Source organism: Chlamydotis macqueenii, chromosome 15 (assembly GCF_036417535.1).
Source record: "Chlamydotis macqueenii isolate bChlMac1 chromosome 15, bChlMac1.mat, whole genome shotgun sequence".
Lineage (NCBI taxonomy): Eukaryota > Metazoa > Chordata > Aves > Otidiformes > Otididae > Chlamydotis > Chlamydotis macqueenii.
Genome location: NC_141570.1, coordinates 11,998,468 through 12,010,318, shown reverse-complemented (window position 1 = coordinate 12,010,318; position 11,851 = coordinate 11,998,468). Strand labels below are relative to the sequence as shown.

The following is an 11,851-nucleotide window of genomic DNA, read 5'->3' as shown; positions in this document are numbered from 1 at the left end:
GTGCCGCCGGAGCCTCACCGCCCTCCTTTGTCTGGCCGCAGGCCTCGGGGGAAGGAACCGGCCACGGGCGGCCTGGGCCGCAGCGCACCCCCACGTGTGTCAGGCGTGGGGAGCGGCGCGGACGGGCAGGTGCCGTTCCCGGAGGCGGGGGGGTCGGCGTTTCCCGAGCGGGAAAAGCATCGATGTGCCGGGACCGTCTCTGTGCACGGCCACCGGTATCCACGCCGGAAACACCGTCCCCGCCCTGCGGTCCGGGCCCGGGTCGGGGGGGGGGATCCGGCCTCCCGGGGTGGTGCTGCCGCGCTCCGCCCCAACCGGTCCCCGCGGGCCGTGACGCGGCGGGCGGGGCGGGGGCGGGGCAGAGCCTGGCGGCGGCGGCGGCCTCGGCGGAGCGGCGCGGTTCGCTGCGGTGCGGGGGGCTGTCGGGCCGGCAGGATGCTGGAGATCCAGCTGGACGATGGCGGCGTGGGGGGGTACCCTGGCGACGATTACTGCTCGGGGTCGGTGATGTCGGAGCGGGTCTCGGGCCTCGCCAACAGCATTTACCGCGAGTTCGAGCGGCTGATCCACTGCTACGATGAGGAGGTGGTGAAGGAGCTGATGCCGCTGGTGGTGACGGTGCTGGAGAACCTGGACTCGGTGCTCACCGACAACCAGGAGCACGAAGTGGAGCTGGAGCTGCTGCGGGAGGACAACGAGCAGCTCCTCACGCAGTACGAGCGGGAGAAGGCGCTGCGCAAGCAGGCCGAGGAGGTGAGCGGCGCCTCCCCGCGACCATCTTGGCCGCCGCCGGGCGGGGGCACCGCGCCGCGGCCCCGCTGCGGCTGACGGGCGGGCCGGGCCCGGGCGGGGGGGGCGGCGGGGGCGGCTCGGGCCTGTGGCGGGGCCGCCCGCCCACAGGCCCCGGTTCCGTCGCGGCGATCGGCAAGTCTCCTCCTCCGCGAGCCCGCACGGCTGGGGCGGCGGGGGAGCAGCGGCCGGCGGTACCTTCTAGAAGGGGAGCGCGGGCGGGCGGCGGGGGCCCTGCGGGCCCGGTCCCGGTCCCGGTTCCCTCCTGCCGCAGCCCCCATGCCCCGGCGGGATCCCCTCCCCTCCCCGGGCCCGGGCGGGCGGGACGGGGCCTCTGCGGCTGATCCGCCCCGCCGAAGGCAGGAGAGGAAAAAAATGACCCCCAAACCGGCCGCAATCCTTCAGATTTCAAGAATTCACTTCGGAATGCTAATAACGCAGAGGACTTGACAGTTACACTGATTTGTGGCTGAAAAAACCCCACCTTTTAAAATTGATAATTGATAAACCTGCAGCCCGTACAGGTTTTTAAATATCAGCAGTAAGCTATTTAGTTGGAGCGAAAAATTACCTTTAGAGTATGGCAGCTGATTTTGGAAGCTTGTTTTTACCAAAACTATGCCTTGAACCTTGGTAAAATAGTTTCTCAACTTAGCATCTGCAGTTTCCTAGAGTACGGGTCCACTCCTGAGAGCCACATCAGGGCTGCTCACTGTGAGGGGGCATCTGGAAGTGGATCATGAGAAGAACACACCCCTCTGATGGAGAGAAACAAGAATCCCTGGGTCGCAGAGACTCAGATGCAGAGGAAATAGAGGAGGTGACTTGCACTCTGTCTTCTTCCTCCGTCTGTGCCTTTCCCTGCTGGAATCAGGAGCATCTTTTCGGCCATAAATGAGGACTGTGAACCGTAGAGTTTGCTCTTCAGCCTTTCGAAGTGATAGTCTGGGAACTGGGATAAAGCATTGGCAGTGGAAAGAGGCCATCACTGCCACATTATCCTTGTTTCACTACACAGCTTCTTAAAAAGTGGATTTTTTTGTCCATCCTTTAGAGGAAGAGTGAGCAGAAGATTTAAGATTCAGTAGTCTTACTAGGAGTCAAGTTCTGATTTGATAACGGGTAATTAATGAAATAGCTTTTGAACTGGAGAACAATGTAAAGCACCATGCAGTGTTTTCATAGATGTGTTCTCATTGCTTAAAAATCACGTCCAAGAATCTTGCTGACTTTGTGAGGAGGACACTTGTGATTCATTACTAATACTGAAAGCGAGAGCCAGTTAATTAAAGTTTTAGTCCTGAGTTTTAATTATGTGTTAATGGACTAACAGACAATCTTCTAAAATTCTTTTGAATGCGTGCCGGGATTGAAAAAGTCTCACATGTACATGAGACTTTACTTATTAAATGTTGCATAGAGGCAATATCTTGCAGCTTCTGAGAAATAAAGTTTTTAAAGAGTCCACTATTTATGGGGGAAAAAAATGAGACTACAAATGAGGAATGGAACAGTCCAGTTAGTTAGGATGATCTTGCATCTTTGGACTTGGGTCAATTTCTGTACTTGACTTACTAGATACAGGATGTGTTTTCTGGAAGCCGGTGTAGTGACAGGTCACGTTCCGTGTGGGGAAGCTCAGAATACTGTTTGCTGAGATTTAAAAAGCACTGATGATTATGGTGATGCTCTGTCATCCTTACGCTCAGCTCAACATAAGTGGAGAAAAAAGTGTCTGCAAAGAGACTTGTGACCAAAAAGGAATAGACAATGTGCTTTTTATGAGAACAACTGAGTGTTCTGCCTCTACGCAGTGTCTGTGTAGAGGCAGAACATATACAGAATATATGGCTCTTATTTCCCTTTGCACATAACAAAAATTATTTATCTGCACCTGTTTCCCATATTCCTCTTACTATGCAGTAAATTAACATGTAATGGCGGTGAAAATCTGTATATTAGAGAGAATTCTGCTGTGCACTGGATAATTGTAAGCAATCAAAAAACAGAAAAATGTTTTTCCCACCAGAATGTGGATTGCTGTTCTGTAGCGGTGCCCATAGTAACCAGGGAAGGTCCGTCCCACTTTGCGAGCAGCGTTCTGCCTCCTGTGCTGCACCTCGAGTCTTGGGGTGAGATCTTTATGTTTAGGTGGGAGGATCCTCCTCTGGCAACAGGATTTGACCCCAGCCTTGGTCCCTCTCTGTGTTGAGTGCTAATAACAACAAATAAAGTTGGGAGTTAGAGATGAAGAACTGATCTGTTCTTCTCTTGCAGTGTCGTGTCAAAAGACCCTGCATTATAATTACTTTATATTAGTTTATTAATTTCAAAGTAACAGGAACCAGAAGTGGGCATTATTCTCTGGCATAAAAATGTACATTGTGTTGTCTTGTTGCAGAGCCATCAAATCTTGCTGTTTTGTCTTCATGCAGAAATTGTGGACAAACAGACTCTGTAGGTATGTTTTGTTAAATTAGGACTCTTTCTAAAAACTTTCATTTCACTTCTGCTAAATGCAATAGATGAAAGTTTTCCTCCTCAACGCTTTTCTGTCTTTTTCTCTTAAGATGATTCAATATATTATATTTTAAAACAATCTTTGCCAAAAGCAAATTATTGCTTTTTTTTCTGAATATTTGGGCTGCAGAGTGACTCTATATTTTCCACTTGTCCTAAAATAGGACAGCAGAAGCACCTAGGCAAGTGGATTGAAAATAGAAGTTCCTTGAAATGAGGCGATGCTGTCTGTCTCTGTGATTATGGGGCTTAGTGCACAATGTTTCAGTTTTCCATTACTTCCAAGCTACTAAAGATGTGGGATTGCACCAGATTTTCAGTGATTTTGTTTTCTTCCATCTCTTCCGTTTTATGTATGAACATAGGGTAATCACTTCTATGGTATGGTGTTTCACGGAATCACAGGCTCTTTTAGTTTGGCAGCGACCTCCTGAGATCATCTGGTCCAGCACCCCCTGTTCAAGCAGGGTCAGCCAGAGCAGGTGCCCAGGACCGCGGCTGGTCAGAGTTTGAGCATCTCCCCAGACTGAGACTCTGCAACCTCTCTGGGCAACCTGTCGCAGTGCTTGAGCACCCTGGCAGTACAAACGTGCTTCCTTGTGCTCAGCTGGCATTTTATGTGGTGTAAGCTGTGCCTCTTGTCTCTTGTCCAGAGCAGAATCTGGCTCCCTCGCCCACACTCCCTCCCAGCAGGTACTTAAACACAGTGGCAGGATCTCCCCGAGCCAGCTCCTCTCCAGGCTGAGCAGCCCCAGCTGTCTCAGCCTCTCCTCCTATGGGAGATGTTCCAGGCCATTTACTGCTTTTGTGGCCCTGGTATGTGTGGTGCTGTGTACTGACGTGGTGGTTATTTGTTTTTACTGGCTCGGTATTGTTTTTAACATGAGTTGTTAAGGAAATGAAGCTTATGTGATTGCTCTGTCAGTTGCCCCCGATAACTTAGAAAGCTGGTGACTAGTTTTAGCCATATTTGTAAAAGGAAGGGCTATATATATATATATATTTTTATATATATATATTTTTAGTAAAAAGCAAAAGAGGAAGGCCAAGTGTAGGTCCTGCCTGGAGGAGAGACAGGCAGAGCTTGCCAGCAGGCAGGTTAGTAGCAGGCCCTAGGACAGCTGGCATCTGGGTCTGGGACGGGAGGGTCCAGCCCTTGTTAGCCCGTGCAAACACCATCTCTTCCTGGTATCTGCTCAGAAGACACGTGAGGGTCGAGTTGGGACAGGGAAAAGGCTAGGGAACACCAGCAGAAATCCCCAGGGAAAATAGGCTTTATTGGGTCCACTCTTAATGAGACATTTTGTTTTATGTAAGCCACTTTCCAAATGTTCTGGATTCTTCTCTTGAAGAAAACCACGACCATGTGCCCTAAATGCTGGTTTCGGCAGAGATTGTTGGTGATGTTTGGGCACTAATTGCAAGATTAGCGTGCACGTATAAATACACGTAAAAGCTTTCACAGACGGGAAGCACAGAGGCATGGGGCTGGTTGGTGTACGTTGGTGTGGCTTCTTGGAGGTCAGAAAAGCGAGGTGGATCTCTGCTGCGCGTGGCGGCATCAGTTAATGCTCATTAGAATTTTTTAAATGGATGCTCATTTAACATGCATATACGTATGGTATAGAAATAAGTACCTGGTGCTGGTTAGGAGGTCTGACTCCCTCAGTGAAAGGCTTTTGTAGCTTGCCTTCTGCACTATGGCAGTCCAGCACCTGGAAGCAACTTCTGTTGGAAAGTGGTTGAAGAAGACTGTCTCTGTAAATGTGGCTTTTGTTTCAAAATGACGACTCTTCTGCCTGTGGTGGTAGGTGTGTTTCCAGGCCACAGGCACTGGAGGGCAGGTGACGCTGCTTGCATCAGTGTGGTTGGGCCATTGCTCGACTCTGGGAGCGAGAAGCTGGCATGTGACTGTGGGGCAGAGCCTTCCCAGATGTGGTTCTCGAAGACTTGTTGTTTCGCTGTTGGACCCGACTGAGAGCTGGGCAGTGCTGCTTTGAGCTGCCCAGTGATGTGACGTGAGTGTTGGCATCGCAGGGACCCCTCGAAGCGGTGTGCACTGCGTCGTGCGTGTGATATTCCCAGTGGACTGTCTTGAGTTGTCATCTTCTGGGCTTCCCTACGGGTGTGTCTGTGCTCTGGGTACTTTCACAGAACCACAGGCTGGTTGAGGTTGGAAGGGATCTCTGGAGGTCATCTCGTCCAACCTGCTGAAGCAGGGTCACCCAGAACAGGCTTCCCAGGACTATATCCAAGCTGCATTTGAATATCTCCAAGGATGGAGACTCCACTACCTCTCCAGGCAACTTGTGCCAGTGCATAGTCACCCTCACAGTGAAAAAATCTGTCCTGATGTTGAGAGGGAACCTCCTGTGTTCTGGTTTGTGCCCATTATCTCTTGTCCTGTCACTGGGCTCCACTGGAAAGAGCTGGGCTCTGTCCTCTCTGCACACCTTCCCTTCAGGTATTTAGATACATGGGTGAGATGCCCCTGAGCCAGGTGCTCCAATCCCTTCATCATCCTTGTGGCCCTTCACTGGGCTTTCTCCAGTGTGTCTCTGTCTCTCCTGTACTGGAGAGCCCAGCACTGGACATGGCACTCCAGATGTGGCCTCACCAGTGCTGACTCACCTCCTTGATCTCCTGGCAACACTGTTTGCCTGCTTTGCTGCCAAGGGCACATTGCTGGCTCATGGTCACCAGGACCCGCAGTTTTCTGCCAAGCTGCTTTCCAGCTGGGCGGCCCCAGCATATACTGGTGTCTGCGATTGTGCTTCCCCAGGTGCAGGACCCAAAACCGATGTGAACTGTAAAAGCCCTTTGCTGGCGTTGCCACTGGGGAACTCGTGTTCGAGAGATTCCTGGGTGTCATCCTTTCCTACTTCCAAAAAAAAGCAACGTCTCCGTCTTCTGTCAGCATGTTGCCATGGCCATCATTTCCTCCTTATGGCTTCCTGTTTGCATTGTTACTGTACGTGATAAGCATGTTCACTTACCAGTATTTCATTTTTTTATGATAGTTGGAGATGCCTCCTTTGTTTTGTTTGAAAATCAGTGGACAGTGTGTTGGGAAGAGATGGTCCTTCAGGAGAGGCATGGACTGTAGTTGCCACAGATTTCTGTGTGGCTTGAGGTTCTTAAAGAGCTCTCCAGCTGAGTGGCAATATTTCAAGTTCATTAGCTCCTATCTGCATCTCAAACAGCAGAAAGGCTTTTGAAAATCACCCCTTCCCCCCGGTTTGTTAAGGGATACTTTAAATATTGTCCTTCGCTCATACACTAGTTCCCTTTAAGAAGATGGTGAGGAAGAGTGATGAAAGTGATGTTCTGTGCCTCTGGTGTTCTCCACTGTGAGCGCTTTTTCTCTTTCTGCCTTATATTTTCTTTCTCTGTGAAATGAATCGCAGCCTGGGAAGGCGTTTTCTGTTTCCCCACCCTGAAACCTGACCTCACAAATAGCTGATTAATGGGAGTTTCTGCAGCTTGGTGGTGACCTCATAGCATCGAAGGAGAAAAGCATTTGGGAATAGCAGATACGAGATATAGAAAGGCTTTGCTTATGGTGTGGATCCTTTCCGCTATATGTAGTTGAAGGTAACTGGCAGCATGAAATACAGACTTACTGCACAGCCATCTGTGGACAAGGTCTGTCTCTGTATCCTTCAGACCCCTCTTTGTCCGTTCCTGGGGCCCACAGGCACTGTCAGATTTCACAACAGCATGAGCAGCAGAATCTGTGTCCCTATTAGAGGGTTCTTCCAATGTACCTTGAGTCCTCCTTTGCAATTATCTTGATTTACAAAAGCTGTTGGTCCTGGAGAAACTAGATTCTTAATTTTAGTGAAGAATACTGTGTTATTTGTAACGATATTTTTCTACTGAGCATGCAAATATTAATTTCCTATTTATGATACTTTCCTCTTTACTTGTTGTAAGGTTCCAAAATATATTCATTTAGTTGTTCAGAAGTAAAAAGCAACACAAGCGTGAGCCTCTGTGAAGTGATCGTGTGTTTTCTGGATGAGATAAACCTTAAACTGTTGGGATATTAATAATGTTTTCTTATTTTTCTCCTCTGTCTTTTGCCAGTGATACCATTGGAACATGATTCAGAATTGACCACAGTATTGCAGATTATGATTAAAACTCAACAGCCAAAGATAAAAAATTAACTCCATATGTTTAAAAAGTAAGCAACAACAAAAAATGTTTCTGGCAAGCCTTGTGTTTCAAATTCACATACAATGATTCTAATTTTCTCCTTTCTCTTTTAAATGGTAAGATAAACATGCAGGCCATCCTTACCAGTAGAGAGAACCTCGTCACTGCTTTGGCCCGCGATCAGCATGTCCACTGTGTGACGGATGGTAATCTTTGGATTCTGAGCATGCCTTTCTTTATAAAAAATTGTAGCAATAAAACAAAATGAGATTGTAAGCCAAAGACTGAACATCCCATTGTGTGTCTCCTGATGCAGGACTAGGATCAATGTTAATGCAAATAACTGTGATAGAGTAACAGTGATAGAGATAGTTTTTTCCTTCCCCAGAAGGTGAAGTAGAGGCATTTGCTGGGAAATCATTATTCAGTGGTGCCTTTTCTCTGCTCACATGTGAGGGTCGAGAGCTGCCTCTGCTAGCGGAAGGATGTTTTGCTGCAGTCCTAGATCTGTTCATGTCCTGCCCCTACCGCTGGCAACATGATGCCAGGGAAGAGACTGTCTGCAGAGGTTTAAGAGCAGCAGCTGCTCTCTTCCCTCTCCACGCTATATTAGTGTCATGGCAGTCTGCCCCTTTTTTATTTGCTTCCTGCTTTGTGCATCGCTCCCTCAGGAGTAAAGCGAGTTGGCACGTGACAAGGTGCGGACTGGACATGACAGCGTGGATGAAACCCCGGCTGGGAGCAATGCAGCGTCCTGACAGATGCAGAATGTGCCGATCTGTTCCTGGGACCTCATCTCCCATGGGATCTGTTTCGGTGGGGGTTTTGAGATGCAGGAGAGAGATGTATCCTTCTGCTGGTGAGAAGCCACCTGCTCTGATGGAGGGACACCAAATGCAGACTAAGAGCTAAAATACAAGGTGTAGTGTTTGGGGTTAGGCAGAGGAAAAAAGTGCTCTTAGAAATGCAGAAGCAGCTTGTCCTTCCCTTTATTTTTTTGATCTTCTGCCCATAAAACACTTGTGTGCAGAATGCTTTTTTTTAATGTAAAAACTATAGATTTTTTTTTAACCATGTGAGAGACATTGTTATAGGACAAATGGTTGTTGGAAAGCCTCTTGCTAAAAACAACTTGATTAATTATTCTAAATTTTTTCTCACAAATAGTATGCAGTCTACACCAATTAAGGCAAATGAGTTTGGATACTCTTCAGTTTACAAGTTTTATTAATTTAAAGAAAGCTAACAAAATCAATTTGTGACAGGCAGTAGAAACTAACCATATGATACGTATTTCTAAATCACTTCTTTATGAGGAATCAGGCTTTCCAAATGTAACCCATCAGTCCTTGCCATCTGCTAACCTTGCTTTATTCTCACTGATCTTGAAGGAAAAAATATCTATATCTAAACAGAGATCCTTCATACAAATCCTCTCTATGTCACTCAAGCTTACTTATTAATATTCATGCATATCTGTGTGTTATTAAAAACACCTTCAAAGTAAAATTAATCTGAGCGAGCCCTATGTTACTTTATTTAGAGAGTAGTTCAGGATAATATTCTGGATGTTAGTTGATGATGATGATCTGAGGTGATGGCCAGGTTTCCCCTCCGTAGGGTTACCCACATAAGTCAGATTGTAATCCCCAAGAGAGCTTTGATGGGAACCATTTTTTTTTGTTTTTCTCTTGGTGAAATGAAGCAGGCTGCTTCGTGGTCACTTTCTGTTCGTGGCTTTGCAGGTGGATTTTTCAAGGATGTTGTTGGGATCTACTAGGTATGTGAAGGCAGAACTTAGCATTGGGGTTTCAGGAGGCAGAATTGTAAGAGAAAAGCCAAGAAGGTCTGGGAAGATCTAGACTTACTACCATTGCAAATTAATTTAAATAACTGTGATGGCTGAAGTTTCAAGAAAAATCCCTAGCTGTTCTTCACTTTTACGAGAATTATGCAATCTTTCATCTAGCAGAGGCACCCCAGCGTGTTTGTCCTTCCTCTTGCCTACTGAGGAGGATGAAGATGGCACACATCTCCACCATCATCAGTTGTCATGGTGCCTCTGACAAGTTGTAGCAGGCTGGGTCCTTTCATGCTGCTGAGGAGGAAGCCTGGGGTGTCCCAGGCCAGAGGAGCTGCTCTGCTGCTGTTCTTCTCTCCTCCTGCACAGTCCTGGGGCTCACGTGGTGAATGCTGGCCAGGCGGCGGCTGCTCTGCATTGACATCAGGTGGTGAAGTGATGTCTGAGCAGCCAACTGGACCCTCTGCTGCCGTTCCTAGTGAGAGCCTGCTTGGCATTTCCAGGAGACTGCACCACGAGCCTCATGGGCTCAGCCTGTATCATGCTAACCGCTACTTAACGCTGTGTGAGGACCAGCAGATGTGTGCAGGGCTACCACTTCGTCTGTCCACTTCTCGATCAACGGATTCCAGGTTCAGATTTCTCAATTTCAGTTCTAGTCCAGTCTTTCAAATAGATAGACCATCAGTCTGAGGTTGCACATTGATTTTGGGAAGATTGACAGCTAATCTGCATGTCCAAGGATGCCACAAGCGGCATCTTTTCTTCAAAGAGGTGGTCAGCCTTCAAAATTGATGCATCGGGTGTGGTGCTCTGTTTGTTTGCAGTTCACTTTGCAGTCTCTTGGGCTGTAGGGTGTCCAGAATGTTATCCTTGGAGCTGCTTCTTGTTTTACAGGGCGGTTTCCTTTAGTGCAGGCATCAATGGGAAGGATTGGACCTTTTCCTTCCAAGCTGGATGATGACGTGGTCTCCACTGGTTGTGGACAGCTGCTAGTGTCTGCCCTCTCCCAGTGCCCTGATTCAACGGGACCTGCTCAAGGCAGGATGTGATGCTCAGATGGTCTGACAAAAAGAGTTTCAGGCTCTTACTTTTCTTGCCCGTTCTGCCTGGGGATTGGCCATCCCAATCTCAGCCACTCCACTTTGTGGCATGAACGCTATTTGTCTCTTGGTGCTGGAGCAGACCTGCTCATATGCCTGGAGAGAGGAAGCAACAGAGCAGCATCACAGTAGGCTTCCCTGCCCTTCCGTCTGTGGTGTTCTGTGGAAAGGTTTTCCTGTTGGATACATGCCGAGTTTCTCCCAAAGGACAATTGTACAAGTACATAGTACTTGCAAATCCTGATTTAAAATAGGAAAATGATCTAGTGATTGGATATTTTCAAGGTGTGTGGCCCAAGGGCACATTAGCTTTTTGCCTTCTTTTTTCAGGATCTGCCTGAAATTTTTGGTTCTGGGATTCTGTGCTTGAAAAAGAACTGAAAGGGCTCATTTGGAACACATTTATGAACAGCACATTCAGAAGAAGTATACAACAGGATGTACATCACATTTAGAACTCATTTATGGAGAAGTACCTTCCCCTTCCTGCTGTGGAAAGAGGTGTCATTTTAGGATATTTTACAGTTTCCTTTCACCAGCCCATGATAGCTTTGGAAAATAGTCCAAATTTATGTGTTGGTTGAGCTAAAACAGAATCCTCTATTTTTTTATGTAGTTGTTAATCATTGTAAAATAAATTGTGTCTTGCAGAAAGTGGTACCCTAGGACATGTGTTAGAAGAATGAGCACTCTCAATTGACTATGTCACAGCAAACAGAGATGGGGAGTAAAGCAGGAGGCATGTGGTGTGTGCAGACACGCGTGTCTGCGTGCGCAGGACCAGAAGATGGTGAAAATTGCTGGTGACTCAGGTGGCATGTCTTGCATACCGAGTTCTGGGTCTCTCTCCGCTTGTCGTAGTTCAGCCCCGATCAGGACCAGACTACGCAGTCTCTCTCTCACTCCCTCCACCCTCTGAGAGAATATATAAGAAAAAACAGCTCGAGGTTTGAGATAAGGACAGGGAGAAATCCTTAAAGTTACTGTTACGGGCAAAACAGACTTGACTTGGGGAAAACTATTCATTTATTACTACAAACAGCAGGAGAATGAGACAGAGAACAAGATAACCTCCCTCCACCCTCCTCCCTCCCTCTTCCCAAGCTTAACATTATCTCTACTACCTTCCCCCGCCGAGCGGCACAGAGGGGAAGAGGGAATGGGGGTTGCGGTCAGTTGATCACACATTGTTTTACACCACTGCTTAATGGCTGGGGGAAGAACTCCTCACACTCCTCCCCTGCTCCAGCGTGGGGACCCTCCCACGGGCCACAGTCCTTCGTGGAACTGCTCCGGCGTGGGTCATCTCTTCCACGGGTGCAGTCCCTCTAGAACAGCTGTCCCAGCGGGCCCTCCACGGGCCACAGCTGCCTTCAGGCCTCCACCTGCTCCGATGTGGGGTCCTTGACAGGCTGCAAGTGGATCTCTGCTCCTCTGTGGACTCCCCGGGCTGCAGGGGGACAACCTGCTCCACCAT

At 48.2% G+C, this 11,851-nt stretch overlaps 1 protein-coding gene across 24 annotated transcripts in view; it reads left to right on the top strand.

Annotated features, from left to right (window-relative positions):
• The first annotated feature begins 403 nt into the window (after positions 1-403).
• MAPK8IP3 (mitogen-activated protein kinase 8 interacting protein 3) overlaps positions 404-11,851 on the top strand; it is an 80,418-nt gene continuing 68,970 nt past the window's right edge. For all 24 annotated transcript variants that reach the window (XM_086759376.1, XM_086759368.1, XM_086759375.1 and 21 more), the window contains exon 1: positions 404-753. In XM_086759376.1, coding sequence (XP_086615502.1) covers positions 436-753 — 318 coding nt within the window. In that variant the 5' untranslated portion in view covers positions 404-435. The remainder of the gene's footprint in view (positions 754-11,851) is intronic.